The 22,494-nt window shown below is 45.0% G+C and overlaps 1 protein-coding gene across 4 annotated transcripts in view; it reads right to left on the bottom strand.

The window, feature by feature from the left end:
* ergic1 (endoplasmic reticulum-golgi intermediate compartment 1) overlaps nucleotides 1-22,494 on the bottom strand; it is a 145,727-nt gene that overhangs the window by 89,456 nt on the left and 33,777 nt on the right. The window contains exon 1 of one of the 4 annotated variants that reach the window (XM_038795550.1): nucleotides 3,984-4,093. The exons of the other annotated variants lie outside the window; for them this stretch is intronic. Within the exon in view, the coding sequence (XP_038651478.1) occupies nucleotides 3,984-4,078 (95 nt within the window). The 5' untranslated portion in view covers nucleotides 4,079-4,093. Of the gene's footprint in view, nucleotides 1-3,983; nucleotides 4,094-22,494 lie in introns of those variants that run through there. 4 annotated transcript variants of the gene reach the window in all.

Here is a 22,494-nt window from a genome sequence, read left to right as displayed (position 1 = left end):
GCCCCATGATGTACGACGCAGCCGCCGCAGGCCACTGCCATGCGCAGCCACGGACCCGGCCTTTCTGCATCTGCATCGGCAGGTAAAGCCAGGAGTGGCACGGCTGCTGCCCCCCCACCGGATGGAGCATGGGTGCAGGGGCAGTGCCAACTTTTTGGTCGTAAGACCAGACGCATCCTCCGGACAAAGCCGCAGAATCAGAGAAGCCGCAGAATTAGAGAATCCAGCTCACAAATTTTGATATGTCCAGCAACTAAACTATGAATGGAAAGATTCAAAACAGTTCTCGTTAAATCCACATTGCATGAGAAGACAAGATTCACTGTGGTACTAGCCAGCATGGTTAATGAAACAAAATTAAAGCTTATGGTAATTTTCAAAAAGAAAAGCCTTGCTGAAAATCAAGCTCCCTGCAGGGGTTTCTGAGCACATTCATGACAACAGTTGGATGAATGAGGATGGAGTGAAGTTATGAGTCGATGATATTTGAAATAGGTGACCCAGTGGCCTACATTAAAAATGCAGCTTATAGGGCAGCACGGTGGCCTAGTGGTTAGCACAGCTGCCTCATGGCGCTGAGGTCCCAGGTTCGATCCCGGCTCTGGGTCACTGTCCGTGTGGAGTTTGCACATTCTCCCCATGTCCGCGTGGGTTTCGCCCCACAACCCAAAAATGTGCAGAGTAGGTGGATTGGCCACGCTAAATTGCCCCCTAATTGGAAAAAATAATTGGGTAATCTAAATTTAAAAATAAAAAATGCAGCTTATGAGTCTGATACATGTTGGGCAGGATTCTCCCCTACCCGGCGGGCGGGCGGTTCCGGCGCCGAGGAGTGACGTGAACCACTCAGGTGTCGAGCCGCCCCGAAGGTGCTCAATCCTCCACACCTTCCTCCGCACCTTCAGGAGCTAGGCTGAAGGTTGCTTTTCAGCAGCCGAGGCAGCCAGCCAGCGGGATTTCCTGGTGACTGCACCCCTGGTCGTTGGGAAACCCGTGAGTCGGCCTAGGACCGGAATGTCCCGCTGCTGTGAACAGCCACAGATCGCCCCCCCGCCCCAACACTTTTTTAATACGAATTTAGAGTACCCAATTTCTTTTCCCCAATTAAGGGGCAATTTACCATGGCCAATCCATCTACCCTACACATCTTTGGGTTGTGCGGTTGAGACTCACGCAGACGTGTGGAGAATGTGCAAACTCTGCATGGACAGTGACCCGGGACTGGGGTCGAACCCGGGTTCTCAGCGCCGTGAGGCAGCAGTGCTAATCACTGCGCCATTGTGCCGCCCCAACTCTTTGCATCGGATGCCGAAGACAATTAATTTAACATTTTGGAACACTTTAATTGCAGTTGAAGGTATCTTTGTAAAATTAATTTAATCAATAAACTGTGCCACATTAATTCACATTATGACTTATGCTTTTGTTCACATTTCAAAATACCATCTATACCTGTAATTCACATTCTCCCGTATAAGACGCCTCCCGTTTTTGGAATGACTTTTGGAGGCTTAACTTGTATGTCAACATTTCCAGTTTGGCCAATATTTCCAGAGTAAAATGTAAATGTCGCCGCAATCCCAGAGGGCCATAGGCTGCTCTCCTCTTTTGAGAGAGAGAGTGATTGGTAGTGATTTAACCAGAGGGTCACCACACCTTAGTTGATGTGCAAGGTTCAGAATGCAGGACCTTCATGAATAATCTCAACTGGTCTGGGAATTGAACCCATGCTGTTTGCATTCTCCACAACACGAACCAGCTGTCCAGCTAACTGAGCTAACCCTATCTACTCAGCCGGTTTTTACTTGTGAAATACTTCTGCAATTTCTCATCAATGCACTCTTTCATGGCAAAATTGAGCACTTTTAGTGAGTCACAACCTCACGCATTTCTTCACTAATTCATACTGCAGACACCAGCAAGTCCTGTGTGTACGCAAAGTAATTCACAACTAGCTCAGAGGCTAAAAATGACTCAGTCTTCGTGGGAAATCTCAAAAGCATGTCTGCATTTGCATCCTGACTTACAATATTTAATATCATACTGATGGCTGATTTTATCATTTGGTCCTCCTTGCTCCAAGACTATTCTGTGCTTGCTTAGCACTTGCTCAATAAGCCATAGATAGGAGCAGAATTAGGCCACTTGGCCCATCAAGTCTGCTCCGCCATTCAAACATGGCTGATATTTTCTCATCCCCATTCTCCTGCCTTCTCCCCATAACCCCCGATTCCCTTATTAATCAAAAACCTATCTATCTCTGTCTTAAAGACACTCAGTGAATTGGCCTCCACTGCCTTCTGCGGCAATGAGTTCCACAGATTCACTACCCTCTGGCTGAAGAAATTCCTTCTCTTCTCTGTTTTAAAGGATCGTCCCTTTAATCTGAGATGGTGTCCGCTGGTTCTAGTTTTTCCGACAAGTGGAAACATCTTCTCCATGTCCACTCTATCCAGGCCTCGCTGTATCTTGTAAGTTTCAATAAGATCCCCTCGCATCCTTCTAAACTCCAATGAGTACAGACCCAGAGTCCTCAAACGTTCCTCGTACGACAAGTTCTTCATTCCAGGGATCATTCTTGTGAACCTCCTCTAGACCCTTTCCAAGTCCAGCACAACATTCCTTAGATATGGGGCCCAAAACTGCTCACAATACTCCAAATGGGGTCTGACCAAAACCTTATACAGCCTCAGAAGTACATCCCTGGTCTTGTATTCTAGCCCTCTTGACATGAATGCCAACATTGTATTTGCCTTCTTAGCTGCTGATTGAACCTGCACATTAACCTTAAGAGAATTGTGAACAAGGACTCCCTTTGTGCTTCTGCTTTCCGAAGCATTTCCCCATTTAGAAAATAGTCTATTCCTAGATTCCTCGTTCCAAAGTGCATAACCTCACACTTTTCCACATTGTATTTCATTTGCCACTTCATTGCCCACTCTCCTAGCTTGTCCAAGTCCTTCTGCAGCCCCCTTGCTTCCTCAATACTACCTGTTCCTCTACAGATCTTTGTATCATCTGCAAACTTAGCAACAGTGCATTCAGTACCTTCTTCCAGATCATTAATGTATATTGTAAAAAGTTGTGGTCCCAGCACAGACCCCTGAGGAAGACCACTAGTCACCGGCTGCTATCCTGAAAAAGATCACTTTATCCCCACTCTTTGCCTTCTGCCAGTCAGCCAATCCTCTATCCATGCCAGGATCTTACCCTGAACACCATGAGCTCTTAACTTATTTCACAGTCTCCGAAGCGGCACCTTGTCAAAGGCCTTCTGGAAATCTAAATAAATCACGTCCACTGATTCTCCTTTGTCTAACTTACTTGTTACCTCCTCAAAGAACTCTAACAGATTTGTCAGACACGACCTCCCTTTGACAAAGCCGTGCTAACTCAGTCCTATTTTACCATGCACTTCCAAGTACTCCGCGATCTCATCTTTAATAACAGACTCTAAAATCTTACCAATGACCAAAGCCAGGCTAACCAGCCTATAATTTCCCGTCTTCTGCCTCCCTCCCTTCTTAAACAGTGGTGTTACATTAGCCATCTTCCAGTCCTCTGGGACCCTTCCTGCTTCCAGTGATTCCTGAAAGATCATCACTAATGCCGCCACACAGGGCAGCACGGTGGCCTAGTGGTTAGCACAACCGCCTCACGGCGCTGAGGTCCCAGGTTCGATCCCGGCTCTGGGTCACTGTCCGTGTGGAGTTTGCACATTCTCCCCGTGTCTGCGTGGGTTTCGCCCCCACAACCCAAAAATGTGCAGAGTAGGTGGATTGGCCATGCTAAATTGCCCCTTAATTGGAAAACATAATTGGGTAATCTAAATTTATAAAAAAAAAAAACTAATGCCGCCACAATTTCCTCAGCTATCTCTTTTAGGACCCTGGGTGTAGGCTATCCGGTCCAGGTGACTTATCCACCTTCAGACCTTTCAGTTTCCCCAGAATCTTCTCCTCAGTAATGGTTACTGCACTCACCTCTGCCCCCTAGTTCTCCTGGAGCTCTGGCATCCCACTGGTGTCTTCCACCGTGAAGACAGGTCTTCCATCAATGACAGATGTACTCTTTCCATCTATTCACCATGGGTGGCATGGTGGCAGTGTTCAGCATTATTGCCTCACAGCGCCAGGGGCTGGGGTTCAGTTCCAGGCTTGGGTTTCCATGTCGACATGGGTTTCCACCGGGTGCTCCGGTTTCCTTTCACAGTCCAAAGACGTACAGGTAAGGTGGGGTTATGTAGTTGCATCGATAGGGCAGTGGAGTGGGCCTAGTTAGGGTGCTCTTTCAGAGTGTCGATGCAGACTCAATGGGCCAAATAGCCACCTATTGCACTGGAGAAATTCCATTGTTCTCATTCCTGCTATAAAAAAAAAACTCAGCTCAGGTTTAAGCATACTTTCTTCTGTCAATTTTTCCCCAAGAGTCTTTGTTCCCTCCAGCTACTACCAATAGAACATAGAACATTACAGCGCAGTACAGGCCCTTCAGCCCACGATGTTGCGCCGACCTGTGAAACCCCTCTAAAGCCCATCTACACTATTCCCTTATTGTTCATATGCCTATCCAATGACCATTTGAATGCGTTTAGTGTTGGCGAGTCCACTGTTGCAGGCAGGGCATTCCATGCCCTTACTACTCTCCGAGTAAAGAACCTACCTCTGACATCTGTCCTATATCTATCTCCCCTCAATTTAAAGCTATGTCCCCTCGTGCTAGACATTACCATCCGAGGAAAAAGGCTCTCAATGTCCACCCTATCTAATCCTCTGATCATCTCGTACACCTCTTAACCTTCTTCTCTCTAACGAAAACAGCCTCAAGTCCCTCAGCCTTTCCTCGTAAGATCTTCCCTCCATACCAGGCAACATCCTGGTAAATCTCCTCTGTACCCTTTCCAATGCTTCCACATTCTTCCTATAATGCGGCGACCAGAACTGCGCGCAATATTCCAAATGCGGCCGCACCAGAGTTTTGTACAACTGCAACATGACCTCATGGCTCCGAAACCCAATTCCTCTACCAATAAAAGCTAACACACCGTACGCCTTCTTCACAACCCTCTCAGCCTGGGTGGCAACTTTCAGGGATCTATGGACATGGACACCGAGATCTCTCTGCTCATCCACACTACCAAGAATCTTACCATTAGCCCAGTACTCTGTCTTCCTGTTATTCCTTCCAAAATGAATCACCTCACACTTTTCTGCATTAAACTCCATTAAACCTTATCAAACGCTTTACTGTTTTACTGCTTTACCCTCGTCCACCTGTTTGGTCACCTTCTCAAAGAACTCAATAAGGTTTGTGAGGCACGACCTACCCTTCACAAAACCGTGTTGACTATCTCTAATCAAATTATTCCTTTCCAGATGATTATACATCCTATCTCTTATAAACCTTTCCAAGGCTTTGCCCACAACAGAAGTAAGGCTCACTGGTCTATTGTTACCGGGGTTGTCTCTACTCCCCTTCTTGAACAAGGGGACAACATTTGCTATCCTCCTGTCTTCTGGCACTATTCCTGTAGACAAAGATGACTTAAAGATCAAAGCCAAAGGCTCAGCAATCTCCTCCCTAGCTTCCCAGAGAATCCTAGGATAAATCCCATCCGGCCCAGGGGACTTATCTATTTTAACACTTTCCAGAATTGCTAACACCTCCTCCTTATGTACCTCAAGCCCTTCTAGTCTAGTAGCCTGTATCTCAGTATTCTCCTCGACAACATTGTCTTTTTCCTGTGTGAATACGGATGAAAAATACTCATTTAGCACCTCTCCTATCTCCTCGGACTCCATGCACAACTTCCCACTACTGTCCTTGACTGGGCCCTACTCTTACCCTAGTCATTCTTTTATTCCTGACATATCTATAGAAAGCTTTAGGGTTATCCTTGATCCTACCTGCCAAAGACTTCTCATGTCCCCTCCTGGCTCTTCTTATTCCATCATAACACTAACTCGGCCCAACAATGAAATACTGTCATTGGAATAACTTGGTCAGTATCATACTAGTTTTGCGTAAGGCAATATGACTTAGGGACGTCTTGTACTCGCCTTCCGAGATAACAGATACTGCTGCAGTTGTATCAATGATGAAAGTAAGTTGTGAATCTTCAACGCTCATTTATATTGTGAGCACTGGAATTATATCTTAAATTCTTTAACTCTCATCTTCATCACGCTGTTCTTTCTGCTCTCCAACTGAGCACAGCTCGTGATCTGTCGTTCAATAACATCAACTTCTGTTTCCATATCTATCATATGGGCATGCAAGGATTTCCAGGCTCCTGATTTAACTTTAGATCTATCATAAACTCAACTTGGTGCATGACCTGTAGCTTCGCCATGACCTGCAGCATTACTGTTTTCTCTATTCCCATATGCCATCTGGACACGACCAGCTTCCAACAGGCATAGCACTTTAACATAGCCTTTCAGCCCATTCAGTCTGCACCTACCCTCTGAAAAGCACCCTACCCGGCTCCAATCTCCCGCCCTCTCCCTGCAACCCAACCCAAGCCACAAATCTTTTGGACAGTAAGGGGCATTTTACCATGGCCAATCCACCTCACCGGCACATCATTGGACTGTGGGAGGAAACTGGAGCACCCGGAGGAAACACACACAGACACGGGGAGAAAGTGTAAACTCCACATAGACATTTACCCAAGGTCGGAATCAAACCCGGGTCCCTGCGCTGTAAGGCAGCAGTGCTAACAACTGTACCATCATGCCACCCTTTAGTTGATTGCCTTTACTCAAAAGCTTGGCCTGGATTTCAATGCTCTTTAGGCTTCCTCCAAATTAGTCCCTCGGTTGATTTCCAAGTTTGCACCATGCCCACAGTGACAAGAAAGTCTCTTTAATTTGAGAATGTAATCTTTACAGTGTCACTTTACAACTGCTTCCTTTCATGGAATGCAACTCTCACTGCAATCTCACGGCATAATATGAATTTATAATTTCATTAATTTAAGCATATTCCATCAAATTGGGATCTCTCCAGCAATGTTGGTTAAAATCTATACCACAATAACTTTATTTCCACCACCCCATGAGGGATGGCAGCAGAGAGAACAAAAGAACAAAATGCTCAGATCTTGCAATATACTACACCCAGGACCTATGACATTATAGCATTCTCCCCAGTGCCAATCTAGATTACAGGCTGAAGTCCTGGAATGGTGATTTAGCCTCAGACTCAGCCAAGTAAACCAAGCAAGGTTAAAAGGGCAAGCATGTAATATTTTCCTTACCTCCCTATTCCAAAGAGCACTGGAAAAATTGCATAAAAGATTGGGTCATTTCTTCTCAAAGTGTGCTCATAAAAAACTTCAGTTAAGTGCTTGCAGCATTAGCACCGACTTGAGAACTACAAAGTGCCATTTTCAAATGGAAAAGAGGCAGAGGAGAAGACTGTAATTGCTGAAAAGGGCATGACGTTTGTGGCTGGTTTAAAAACATGGTCATTTCTGTCTCACTCATCTTTGAACTGGAGGGAATTACAGCTCATCCAAGACTGGGGGTCAGGCAAACAGTCTGATAAAACAGAGGCAGCAGAGGGGTCAGCAGGCATAGTGGACAGGGAGAGCTGGGTGTTGTCAAGAATATCTGTGGAAGCCGAATACCACACTACCGCTGCTTTATGAATGCAACGGAATGCTAGGAAGAAGGACAGAAGGTGGAGGCCATTAAATGTCTTTAAACACGATATAAATTTGGATGTACTTAGCTCGTTGGTAACACTGTTGTTTGAGTCACAAGGTCGTGAGCTTAAGTCTTATTACTCCGAGATTTAAACACATAATACACAAGTAAAAGTAAAGTCGTCATAGTCCCAGATGACCATAAGCTGCTTTTCCCTTTGAGGGGGAGAACAGACTGGTAGTGATTTAATCCAAGGGTCACCACACCTCAGGCGAGGGGAAAGATGGAGATGGTGGGGCCTTCACAAGACGGTACGGGAATTGGCTATGAGCTGTTGGCGACGCACTGCATCACGAGCCAGCTATCCAGCCGACTGAGCTAAAATGCATAGTGAACATTTGAGCGAACAACATTATCCGAGGTGCCTTTGAACCAAGGTTGCCTGCTCGGGTGTATGTAAAAGATATCATGGCACTATTCAAAGAACATGAGGGAGTTTCCTCAATCCTCTAGACCAGTGCATCTCAAACTATCTGATGTGGCGGACCGGCAGTTTTTTTTTTCCAATGTGCCAGGGACCGGCAGTCTCCCGTGGTGTTGAACTCACTACTGTCTCTTTCTTTTCTGGAAACACTCCACGTACCGGCAGACGATGGCTCGCGTACCGGTCCACACTTTGAGTAGCACTGCTCTAGACAACATTCACCTCTCACAAAGACACGCTTAAGTGGAAAGAGATAGAAACCAAAACAAGAAAAAGCTTCGAATTCAGAGCTGACTGGAATGGGTCAGGGGCCTCTTGAGAAAGTAAAAGAGCAGTGCAACACCGTTGGGCAGCTTGGAGTGTAAAAAGGCAGATTAACAAAGTTACAAAATGGGCTTGGGCGTGGTGAGAAGGAAAGAGAATTGTTACCCATGTCTACAGATCAACAGTGCTTTAAAAGGAGGAAATTACAAATTTGCAGAATAAATACCAGTCAAGAGGGGCAATTTTAAGTTTCTGGATGCAGGAGGTAAATAAAGGTTAGAAACAAGCTAACATTGAAAAGGATACATGGAGGCCATGGATAAAATGGAGAATAAATTGAGCAAATAAAAGAATTTTGGTGGAGGGAAGAAAGATGGAAAAGATGATCAAAATTTGCTGCGACGCCAAAGTGATTTGCAGTAGTATTTACAAAAGGGAAGGTAATTGGGGAGAAGGTTAATTTGCAATAAATTAAAAACAAGATGAGAATTTTCCTTTCAGAATTTCAGAGTAAACAGTGCAGAAGTATTACAATGAATAAGTATCAAAACATTAGAAAAGTTTGCTAAATTAAAGGAGTACACAATACCAGACTCTTGGCAGGACAAATCCAAGGATCTGGAGAGAAGTAGAGGGGATAGAAATAGCAATGAACCTGGAAATGTTTTTTGGGGTTCTATTTGAGTGGATAGATGCTGCAAGAATTAAGAATATAACATCCCTTTTGAAAACAGAAGACAGGTCAAACTCATATAATTACAGGTCCATCAGTTTAACATGTCTGGTCAGTAAAACTTCAGAATGTTTAACTCAGGGGTGGGCAAACTACGGCCCGCGGGCCGCATGCGGCCCGCCAAAGGTATTTCTGCGGCCCACCAAGTCATTTAAAAAAAAAAAAAATTTTTTTTTTTTAAATTTTTTTTTTTTTTAATTTTTAAGGTTAATGGGGGGGGGGGGCTGTTGGGTTACTTACTGGTATAGGGTGGATACGTTGACTTGAGTAGGGTGATCATTGCTCGGCACAACGTCGAGGGCCGAAGGGCCTGTTCTGTGCTGTACTGTTCTATGTTCTATATGAGGCGCCCAGAATCATAACCGGGTGAAGTAATTATTTTACTTAATATACTATGCGGCCCTTTGTGAATTGTGAATTTCTGAATGTGGCCCTTGCACGGAAAAGTTTTCCCACCCCTGGTTTAACTCAAGGTGACAGTGGAGTACTAAATATCTGGAAAAAGAGAAAATAATTAGAAACAGTGAACACAAATTTCAAACTGGAATAGTGTAGCTGAGATTTATTTGAGGGCACATTACAACGCCAAGAACCACCCCACTATCTAACGGTCATCAGGCTAGATACGGGGCCTCAGGAGGGAACGTATGCCCGCATGCCCGAGGTCTTACTAAACCCCGTTTTCTACACTGAGGAGCTCCGCTTGCCAGAACTCCTCAGTGCAGAAAGAGATTGGACGCCATTTTCAAATGACCCTCCCCAAGCCCCCACTCACCATTAGGGGGTCTCCAGGCACCCCCTCCCACCCCGCCCACCACACCCCACAGGAAACCCTCCTGTCCCAATCACCACCATGTGAATAATGCCAACTTGGCACTGCCAGCCTGGCATGTTGGCAGTGCCACTTGCCCAGGTGGCACCAGCAGTGCCAGGGCACTATCCTGCCCAGAGGGCATGCAGCTCAGGGCCTCAAATCCCCTGGCAGACCCCCACGAGTGCCGTTCCATCTGGTCCCCTTTTGTGCTTGCCTGAGGTCTTAAAGGTGAAGGGGATAGATCCCAATGCCTTGTCTATCTCAGAGAACTGCATATTAGAGTGGGACTAGCTGCCTTGCTCTAATATGCAGATTTGCCAAAAAGTGATCCCACTCACAATGGGTGGGCTTCACGTCACAACGTCTCGCAAGATCAGGTTAGATCTCACGAGGCGTAGCGAGCCAGGTAGATCCCGGGAATGGGGTCTCCCGGCTGTTACTTACCATGTTGTGCGTAGCACGTTGATTTTCCCTCCTGACAGGAGTTCTTTCAGCTTCCTCTCGGTTTTTAAAGCAAACCATGCTGCTTGATTCAATCAGCCAATTGTGATACTGTGGGCAGCATGGTAGCAGAAGTGGATAGCACTGTGTCTTCACAGCGCCAGGGTCCCAGGTTCAATTCCCCGCTGAGTCACTGTCTGTGCGGAGTCTGCACGTTCTCCCCGTGTCTGCGTGGGTTTCCTCCTACAGTCCATAGACGTGCATTACAAAGGCACTGAAATCAATGTACAATGTTGCTTAATTGGTCAGCAGGCAAAAAGTCATTTTGGCCAGGCGGAAGCATCCTGTTAATGTAAAGGACCACTCACATAGCCACTGCACTGTAACAATGTGAACAGCCTACTTAACCTATTGTTCAAATTCAGAATACTGACCATATTTCACCACCATGCTTGCAAAACTTAAACCATCTACTGCTAGATGTGGTTATGTGATTGGGCAGCATTTGCTCAACCCGTTCTCTGCAAACAAAAGGAATATGTTCAACCCTTGTGCCTCTTTTGAATTACCCAGTATTATGGGCCAGGGTTTAATAACTCCAAAATGTATTATGGAGTCCATCTGACCTTTTGGCCAGGATGAGCACCAAGAGTGTTACTTTCAGGTGTTGTTCAAGGACTTCTTAGGTGCTTTCAATAAAAAAAACTTTATTCTAAGAATTTAGTTAACATTTGTATAAACACACACAAGAAGAATTTTTATCAATTAAAAACATAAAGACCCCACACTGCTACAGTAATATATGTATAACCCTTAATGAATTCCCCGTTAACTGTTCCAATTCAATGACAACATCCAAGTAAAACCAGAAACCCTTTTTCAAAGGTGTGACCCAGCACACGACATTCTCACTAGTATAAGACGGTTGTTATTGATACTCTGTTCCCCTTTTCAAACAGCAGATTTGAATTCCTTCCAGAAAGCAATCATCTCTTTTAAGTTACCAAACAGTCTGGAACAGCTCTGTAAATGAAGATAGAGAAAGACACTTCTTTCAATCTGTGCAGTTCGAACCAATCCAAGAAACTCAAAACGAAAGTAAAAACTCACAGAGCCACAGCCCAGCTCCACCCACACAAATTACATCACTGATAGGACAAAAGTGATAGGACAAAAACCTTTCTTAAAGGGACATTGCCATGACACCAGGAGCTTGTCGAACCTATACTGCCCACTAGATTTCTCCATGGCAACACCTAGACCAAAGAGTTGACTTTCCCTTTTCTTCTGTAGCATAAATTGTTGATTGTTTCAAATTTGGCATTCTTGTGTTTGTCCTGATGGGTTTAAGACAAAAAGCTTGAGCAATGTCAAGCTTTTCAGCAATATCAACCTACAAGTGCCAGCCTCTCTGTACACAATTTTCTACCATAAGTAAAAAATTGCCACATCGCCAAGCATATACGTTAGTTGCCAGAAAGAACTAAGCAACACACTATACAAAGTGGGTTAAACAAATAACTTGTCTGTTTGCATGCATTATATTTTGTGCCACATTTCCAGCATTGTAAGCAAGTGCCCTTGGGCGGCACGGTGGCACATTTGTTAGCACTGCTGCCTCACAATGCCAGGGACCCAGATTCAATTCCAGCCTCAGATGACTGTCTTATGTGGTGTTTGCACATTCTCTGCATGGGTTTCCTCCGGGTGCTCCGGTTTCCTCCCACAGTCCAAAGATAAGTAGGTTAGGTGGATTGGCCTTGATAAAATTGCCCCTTCATATCCAAAACGTTAGGTGGGGTTACTTGGTTACGGGGATAGGGTGCTCTTTCAGAGGGTTAGTGCAAACTTGATGGGCCGAATAATCTCCTTCTGCACTGTAGGGATTCCATGGCGATTGTAGGTTCACAACAGCAGTTTATTCTCAGACGGCAGTGAGAATAATATACCACTGAGCTTCCCAAATACCTTGGTGATGTGAGCCATTGCCTTGACTCTGGTGCTGGCTGTGTCGATCATTTCCTCAATGCAACACCCCCTCCCCCACCCAAGCCAAAGTCTGCCAATTTATGTCAACCAAAATATTTTCCATAATCAATAGTATTTTGAAACTGAGCATTTCTTCCCATCTTGTGTCAGACAGGCAACAAAAAAACTTTCTGGCAAAAGAGTTGCTGTGGGGGGTGACTGACGTCTATGTAACAGAATAAGGTCCACATCACAGAATAACCAAAATTATGTTCAAGAGCAAAGTCTGGAGCTCGGACATCCTTCTTCAGTAACTGCGCCTTAAAATGTACCAAACAGTTAGTTTCAACACACTGTACAAAGAAAGTACTTATTGTTTCTTTGAATGCATTATATTTTGTGGCACATTGCCAGTATTATAAGTAAGTACCCTTGCAGGTCAGCAACAGCAGTTTATATAATTGCGTGCTCTAGCAAGTGATTGAAGCTTACATTTTAAATCTAAGAAGGCACAATGAAGTAACCTTCTAGTATGATTAAGACATGCATTACCACCATGTAGAGTTGGGTTTCTGACTGTCCCCATCAGATATGATGTCTGGTCAGACCTCAAGTCACAATACATACAGTACAGCAAACAATAGAGCAATAACTAGCACTGAAACAAATGGAAAATCATTCTGTAATTGCATGACTGAACTTACTTTCTGAACAGTAAGAAGTCTTACAACACCAGGTTAAAGTCCAACAGGTTTGTTTCAAACACTAGCTTTCGGAGCACTGCTCCTTCCCCAGGTGAATGGAGAGGTATGTTCCATAAACATTTATATAGACAAAGTCAGAGATGCCAGACAATGCTTGGAATGCGAGCATTTGCGGGTAATCATAGAATCATAGAATTTACATAATGCAGAAGGAGGCCATTTGGCCTATCGAGTCTGCACCGGTCCTTGGAAAGAGCCCCCTAATCTCACACCTCTACCCTATCCCCATAGCCCAACCTAATCTTAACTGCTTCTAAAGCATTTACATCCTTTCTTAAATCAGATCAAAACTGTACACAGTACTCCAGATGTGATCTTACCAATTGTAGCAAAACATCCCTACTTTTATATTCCATTCCCCTTGCATTAAATTATAAAATTCCATTAGCCTTCTAATAATTTGCTGTACATGCATATTAACTTGCCAAGGGTTGGCATTTTTGGCCCCATACCTCAGGAAGGACATACTGGCACTGGAGCGGGTCCAGCGGAGATTCACACGGATGATCCCAGGAATGGTAGGCCTAACATACGATGAACGTCTGAGGATCGTGGGATTATATTCATTGGAGTTTAGAAGGTTGAGGGGAGATCTAATAGAAACGTACAAGATAATGAATGGCTTGGATAGGATGGACGTAGGGAAGTTGTTTCCATTAGCAGGGGAGACTAGGACGCGGGGGCACAGCCTTAGAATAAAAGGGAGTCACTTTAGAACAGAGATGAGGAGAAATTTCTTCAGCCAGAGAGTGGTAGGTCTGTGGAATTCATTGCCACAGAGGGCGGTGGAGGCCGGGACATTGAGTGTCTTTAAGACAGAAATTGATAAATTCTTGATTTCTCGAGGAATTAAGGGCTATGGGGAGAGAGCGGGTAAATGGAGTTGAAATCAACCATGATTGAATGGTGGAGTGGACTCGATGGGCCGAATGGCCTTACTTCCACTCCTATGTCTTATGGTCTTATGGTGTGCCAGGACACCAAGATGATCCCTTTGTACCAAGAGTTTTGCAATCCCTCAATTTGAATAACTTGCTGCTTTTCTATTCTTTCCGCGGTAAAATTATACGGCAATATTCATTTCTTCCGGTACACCCAGTCCTAGTCTGGTTCCTATCAGAGGGTCAATAAACCACATCTGCAAGTGACTTCTTACACTTACTATTTCCGCTCCCGAACCAAACTGATTATACATCTTGACTTCCAGGTAATTTCTCTCTCTGTTGGACCAATGTCATCCTTAATTAACAGAGGTACCCCTCCACCTTTTCCTAGATTCTTGTCAAGCACCCTTGAATTTTCAGGTCCCAGTCTTTGTAATCTCGCAGCAATGTCTCTGTCATGGCTATCAGATCACACATATTTCGATTTGTGCTAGCAATTCATCTGTTTTGTTTCGAATGCTGCGTTCATTCAGATACAGAGCCTTTAGCTCTGTCTTTTTACCATTTTTATAACCTTTAGACAGCGTGCTGGTGAACTCTTGGGTTTGTACACTGTCCATTCCTGCCTTCACTTCCCTTACGCCTACCTTGCTATCTTGCCTTGATAAATCATTACAGATCCAGAGATAGGGGTAACCCCAGGTTAAAGAGGTGTGAATTGTCTCAAGCCAGGACAGTTGGTAGGATTTTGCAAGTCCAGGCCAGATGGTGGGAGGGGGTGAATGTAATGCGACATGAATCCAAGATACCTGTTGAGGCCGCTGCAACTCATCCGCTTCATTCTAGATCACAACGTCTTCACCTTCGACAACAAATTCTTCATCCAGACGCACGGAACAGCCATGGGGTCCAAATGCGCACCTCAATATGCCAACATCTTCATGCACAAGTTTGAACAAGACTTCCTCACCGCACAGGACCTTCAACCGACGTTATACACCAGATACATCGATGACATTTTTTTCCTTTGGACCCATAGCGAAGAATCACTGAAACGACTACACAATGAGATCAATAAGTTCCATCTCACCACCAGACTCACCGTGGACTTCAGTTCAGTTGCATTCTTGGACACACTAATCGCCATCAAGAACGGTCACCTCAGCACATCGCTTTACCGCAAGCCCACAGATAACCTCACGATGCTCCACTTCTCCAGCTTTCACCCGAAACACATAAAAGAAGCCACCCCTATGGACAAGCCCTCCGTATACACAGGATCTGCTCAGACGAGGAGGAGCATAACAGACACACCTACAGATGCTGAAAGGTGCCCTCGTACGAACGGGATATGGCGCTCGACTCATCGATCGACAGTTCCAACGCGCCACAGCAAAAAACCGCACCGACCTCCTCAGAAGACAAACACGGGATACAGCTGACAGAGTACCCTTCGTCGTCCAGTACTTTCCTGGGGCGGAGAAACTACGACATCTTCTTCGCAGCCTTCAACAAATCATCAATGAAGATGAACATCTTGCCAAGGTCATCCCCACACCTCCACCACTTGCCTTCAAACAACCGCGCAACCTCATACAAACCATTGTTTGCAGCAAATTAGCCAGCCTTCAGAACAGCGACCACGACACCACACAACCCTGCCAGGGCAATCTCTGCAAGACATGCCAGATCATCGACATGGATACCACCATTACACGTGGAAACACCACCCACCAGGTACACGGCACATACTTGTGCGACTCGACCAATGTTGTCTACTTCATACGATGCAGGAAAGGATGTCCCGAAGCGTGGTACATTGGTGAGACCATGCAGACACTGCGACAACGAATGAACGGGCATCGTGCGACAATCACCAGGCAGGAATGTTCCCTTCCAGTCGGGGAACACTTCAGCAGTCAAGGGCATTCAGCCTCTGATCTCCGGGTAACCGTTCTCCAAGGCGGTCTTCAGGACATGCGACAATACAGGATTGCCAAGCAAAAACTTATAGCTAGGTTCCGCACGCATGAGTGCGGCCTCAACCGGGATCTTGGATTCATGTCGCATTACATTCAGCCCCCACCATCTGGCATGGACTTTGCAAAATCCTACCAACTGTCCTGGCTTGAGACAATTCGCACCTCTTTAACCTGGGGTTACCCCTATCTCTGGATCTGTAATGATTTGATTACCCGCAAATGCTCGCATTCCAAGCATTGTCTGGCATCTCTGACTTTGTCTATATAAATATTTCTGGAATATACCTCTCCATTCACCCGAGGAAGGAGCAGTGCTCCAAAAGCCTGTGTTTGAAACAAACCTGTTGGACTTTAACCTGGTGTTGTAAGACTTCTTACTGTGCTCACCCCAGTCCAACGCCGGCATCTCCACATCATTACTTTCTGAAGGATATATGGAAAAGGAAGTGTCTTGAGAGAAATAACAATAAAGTGTGGTGTGAATATTATACCACGATAGTCCTTCATACCAGGGCCCCACCAGGCTGCATACATAGCCCCCTACTATACTCACTATAAACACGCATTACTGTGTGGCAAAATTTGTCTCCAACTCCATCTGCACGTTTGCTGATGACACGGCCGTAGTGGGTCGGATCTCGAACAACGATGAGTCAGAGTACAAGAGGGAGATAGAGAACCTAGTGGAGTGGTGCAACAACAACAATCTCTCCCTCAATGTCAGCAAACTAAAGAGCTGATCATTGACTTCAGGGAGCAAAGTATCGTACACATCCCTGTCTGCATCAACAGGGCCGAAGTGGAGATGGCTGACAGCTTCAAATTCCTAGGTTTGCACATCACCAACAATCTGTCCTGGTGCACCCACGTCAACGCTAACACCAAGAAAGCACATCAGTGCCTGTACTTTCTCAGAAAACTAAGGTAATTTGGCATATCCACATTGACTCTTACCAACGTTCACAGATGTACCATAGAAAGCATTCTATCTGGCTGCATCACAGCCTGGTAAGGCAACTTGCTAAGGCAAGTCCAAGAAGGTAAGAAACTACAGAGAGCTGTGAACACAGTCAAGTCCATCGCGCGAACCTGCCTCCCATCCACTGACTCGGTCTACACCTCCCGCTGCCTTGGATAAGCGGGCAGCTTAATCAAAGACCCCTCCCACCCAGCTTACTCACTCTTCCAACTTCTTCCATCAGGCAGGAGATACAAAAACTCTGAGAACACGTGCTAACAGATTCAAAAACAGCTTCTTCCCCACTGTTACCAGACACCTAAAGGACCCTCTTATGGACTGATCTGATCTCTTCAAACACCTCGACTGAGTACTACTGTACTCCTATATGCTTCACCCGATGCCTCTATCTACTATGTATTTATGTATGCCTTATGCTTTTTTTCTATGTATGGAATGATCTGTCTGGACTGTATGCAGAATATTACTTTACACTGTACCTCGGTACATGTCACAATAAACAAATCCAATCCAATCCCATTGAGATTCCCAACTATCTTTGTGATCTGTTGCAGGCTGTATTGCTCACCACACTCCACACCCCTTTCCCCCTCCCCATCGACCCATCCATGGAAGAAAGGTGCAATACACCTGTAGTCTACCTTTAATAAAAGAAGAACTGGTGCTTGTTTCACTTATAGTAATTTTTTTAACTCCGTGTCACTGCATAGCTGCTTGCTTCAAGTCAAAATTCAACTTTACCAACGTGATTGTAAATGCTGAAAAATAAATCAACTCCAAAGTCAATAAACTGAAAATCTTCAACTCTGACATTGCATTATTAGAACGTGAAGGACGGGGAGAGACAGTCATTGAGGTATTAGTCAAGTTTATACATCCATTAGTTGAAATCATTGGGGGCAATGAAAAATCACCAGCATGACCTGTTGGTTCTGCTAATTTACAAGGATTGCAAAGAACTCTTTCACCCTAAAAGGGTAATCTACAGTTGCACTCTTTTCTAAAGTGACAAAGACTCAAGTGGGCCCTAATGACCAGCTACAGATTACCATTGACTGCAATATGGCCATGACCTCCAACTGCATTTGCAGAATCCCTGCAGTGCAGGAGGCCATTCGGCCCATCTGAGTCTCCACCGACCCTTGGAAAGAGCATCTTATCTAGAAGCCCACGTAATGGTCCATTGACCACGGGCGGGAATTTCCGATCGCTGGGCAGGCGCGACCGAAGAATGCCGCCCAGAGTTTAAGCAGCATTGAATTAGGCCATTCCATCCATAGAATCCAAAATGGCCTTCTATAACGCAATCCAGTCCCTCCCCAATATCCTGCTCCATCCCGATGACGCAAGTTTGTTTCCCTTGAGTGATCACGATATACTGTCACCACATTTACCAAGCGTAATTTAAGTATTCATATATTGGTATTCCAGCTCAGTTGTAGAATGAGGCACTAAGATCGATCCATTAATGCTAATCCTGGAGATCGGTTGGTGTAGTGTAGCCAGTGGCAAAGATCGCCCTTGCACCAGTGTAAGATGGGGTCAGGATGAGAGAGGGGGGGGGTCTTCTTACTTTGTGTGTTACCCCAGCTTATTTTCCCCAAGGTCAACTAATTTAAATAATGGTGGGTGGTAAGGCTGAACTACCTCGCACAGTCATAGATTTTCAAGTATTTCAGCAGTTTAAAGGTACAATCAAAAGAAAAGGAGGCAGAAGTATATGACAGCCACTTTTGCAGACAGCGAGATGGAAGTCGTCATGGTAATGAAGGGGGAAAAAAAACACCAAATTACATCCGGAAATATTGGCCTTTTGAGGATTTTTTTAAATGGGCACACAAGCCATTGGCTGAATTGCTGCAGGGTGATTCTCAAAGGTATAATGGAACCCCGCCACCCTGTTACCACACAAGGTGCCTCAAGACATTCCGCTTAAAGATAATGGGAGATAATGGCCACCTTATTATGGCATTTCCTGTGTTAACGCCCAGACGGATTTTGTAGCTTCACTTTCCCACTTGGAATGTACAAAGAATGGGTTAAACGCCAGCTGAAAGCTGCCCCAGGCTGTCTGGGAGTGCTCTGTGAGAACAAGTAGCAGGACGTTTTGACACAGAAGTAAAAGCCAGCAAGCATATCTGCAAATAACAATTTTACGGGACGTTCTCCCTCTCTCCCTGACTGCGCAAGTCAGCAAAGACCGCAGCTAAAAAGAAAACTGGAAAGCTTCTCTGCCAAACTACAGAACTCTGGAAATGCAAAATCGACTATTCGTCTGTTGAAGTCAATACTACTGGAACCTCGAAACTGACAATTCACCGACTGAAGTCAGTTCTACTGGATTCTTAAATTCCCACAGTTGGAACGTTCAATCATCTACTTCGCGCGAGTACTGTTTTGTATACCTTTTTTTACATTTAATTTGAACTCAGTTCTCCCTTGTAATCTGCACAAATATATATGCATGTGTTTTACCATTTTTTTGCTTTTGTAGAATCCATAGAATCCCGACAGTGCAGAAGGAGACAATTTGGCCCATTTAGACTGCACCAATCCTCCAAAAGGGCACCCTACCTAGGCCCACTGCCCGTAACCCGCACACTGACCATGGCCAATCCGCCTAAATTGCACACCTTTGGATTAATAAACTCACTACATGGGTTTCACCCCCACAACCCAAAGATGTGCGGGTTAGGTGAATTGGCCAGGCTAAATTGCCCTTAGTGTCCTAAAAAATAAGGTTAATGGGGTTGTTGGGTTACTGGTATAGGTATACGTGGGCTTGAGTAGGGTGATCATTGCTCGGCACAACATCGAGGGCCGAAGGGCCTGTTCTGTGCTGTACTGTTCTATGTTCTATAACAAATGAGAGGAGTGACAGCTTCTGGTGGGGCAAAAGACATTATCGAGATGAACAGCGCTCAGTGAAAATATTTCACTCACCTACCGTGATCATGAATTCCTCTCAAACTATTAGCTTTACAGAAAATGTAAATCACTTTTTACCAGTGCCCCACATACTACATGTTATAAATTTGCCCCAAAATCAGATTATTATTACTACTTAGAAAAAATTCTCATACACGGACACAGACAGTCCTCTAATGCAGGATCAATAATCGAAAATGACGACAGGCTAGCCTTAGATTAAATGTTCCTGCACCAGCCTCCCTGAACAGACGCCGGAATGTGGCAACTAGGGGTTTTTCACAGTAACTTAATTGAAGCCTACTTGTGACAATAAGCTATTATTGTTATTATTATTATCACTCTACCTTTAACTCAAGAAAGCCAGGTTAAATTGTCTCCTTTTAAAACACAACTCTAGAGTCTTGGAAAGATATTTGTGAAAAGGGATTCCTTTTTAGATTAAATCTTGTTCCGACCGACAGAGGGGTGGTGGGGGCAACTTGGGGTATCCCAGCCAAACAGTGACAAATTGAAGGGTCTCGCCCAGTTCAAGAGAACTTCACCTGGGGTGGATCGTAACAAGGTTATTTTGGAATGTAGGCTGAAAGGACTCAGCAGTCCACGACAGACAACTCCAAGGCTAAAGTTTAGTAGAGGGAGGTAACACTGGATGTTAGTGCCACCTACAAAAGCTTCATGCAGATCAATGACATCATTAGGATATTCCAAGGTAAAAGAACAAGCCCACACTTCCTCACAGGTAGCCAAAGTACCACTGTCCAGCTCAGGCATCCCTTTGCATACATTCATGACTAAAACAAAGTGCAAAACCTTTCTCCCCTCCAACCTGCCAGCTGTAAATCAAACTCCCTTCATTGTGTTAACAACATGTTCCCTTTCCAAGGCACAGTTGGAATATGTTTGCTTCTATTAACTGTCATTTTCATTCATACAACTTTGCTCCCACCATCATTCACTTCAAATTTGTTGATGGGATTTGGACAAAGCCGACAATGTTTTTTTTTCCAAAAAATATACTTTATTCATAAAATCTCTAATAAACATTACAGAACATTTTGAATTGTTATGACCGTACATTTCCTCCAAAGTTACATATTCACTTGACTTTCTTGCATTCAATTGGAATGACATTCCACATATTTCACTGTTTACATTACAATTCTTTCTTAAATATTTACATCATCATGTTTCTTTCAATACTTTTATACATTGGAGTATTAATGACCCAGGCCAAGTGGTTTTACATGGTTACCAGCCCCTCGGTGTACATTTGCTGGAAGACCTTCCACAGTGGCCTTTCCCAACTGCACCTTGGCAGCAATGTTGCCCTTCCCTAATGGCCTTCAAGGTGGCCGGTGGTGAGTCACCTTCTTGAACTGCTGTGCTCTGAGTGGTGTAAATACACCCACTTTAAGGTTAGGTAAGGAATTCTAAGATTTTGATCCAGTTACCGTGACACTGTCAGCAGAGTAGAGAAGAGTAGGAGACAAAGAAACAGCTGTAGCTTCTTGATAAAAGGAGTTGTTCCTTGCTCGTTACATGGACACACCTATCCTTAATGCTTTCTATGCAAATCAGTATGGGATACCATTTTTGCCTCACCCATTCAAATCACACTTTGCCAGAGGTGTTGTGGTATTTGCAAAGGCCCAAGGCACCTTGCATAAATCGGGTGTGTAGTGGCTGTTGAATTTGAATTTCCAGGTAACGCAAACCTTGAGTCATAGCAAAATTTGCGTACCAAATGTGACTTGTAACATGAGCTCTCACCAGCTCAAATACAGGTCATGAGGTGATAGATTACTGGGATGTTGCAGGAGACAGCTGAGCAAGAATGCATATTGTCTAACATGGAACCCTGAAGCATTTCAACCAAATTATCTCATTTGCCAGACGATAGGCCTTTTTGGGCATAGAGCGATCATGCAGCCTAGGGGAGGGGGCCAGGAAGCCGCCGGTTTTGGAGGCCAGGCAGAAGGGGGCCAAAGAGGAATGAAGAGGGCAGCACGGTAGCATTGTGGATAGCACAATCGCTTCACAGCTCCAGGGTCCCAGGTTCAATTCCGGCTTGGGTCACTGTCTGTGTGGAGTCTGCACATCCTCCCCGTGTGTGCGTGGGTTTCCTCCAGGTGCTCCAGTTTCCTCCCACAGTCCAAAGATGTGCAGGTTAGGTGGATTGGCCATGATAAATTGCCCTTAGTGTCCAAAATTGCCCTTAGTGTTGGGTGGGGTTACTGGGTTATGGGGATAAGGTGGAGGTGTTGACCTTGGGTAGGGTGCTCTTTCCAAGAGCTGGTGCAGACTCGATGGGCTGAATGGCCTCCTTCTGCACTGTAAATTCTATGTAAATCTATGAAACAACATTAAAGATGCCATTCAGTAACGGTCTCCACAAATGGGGACCAGGCAGAACTGCCTCATGGGGGTCACCCAGGGATCGGAGGATTGAAGTGTAGTTCCTAGTGTAATATATGGCAGTCAAAAAAAAAGGGCAGCACGGTAGCATGGTAGTTAGCATAAATGCTTCACAGCTCCAGGGTCCCAGGTTCAGTTCCTGGCTGGGTCACTGTCTGTGCGGAGTCAGCACGTCCTCCCCGT

Source organism: Scyliorhinus canicula, chromosome 4 (genome assembly GCF_902713615.1).
Source record: "Scyliorhinus canicula chromosome 4, sScyCan1.1, whole genome shotgun sequence".
NCBI classification, from domain to species: Eukaryota; Metazoa; Chordata; class Chondrichthyes; order Carcharhiniformes; family Scyliorhinidae; genus Scyliorhinus; species Scyliorhinus canicula.
The sequence above is the reverse complement of the archived record's forward strand: the minus strand, read 5'-3'. Positions and strand labels throughout refer to the sequence as shown.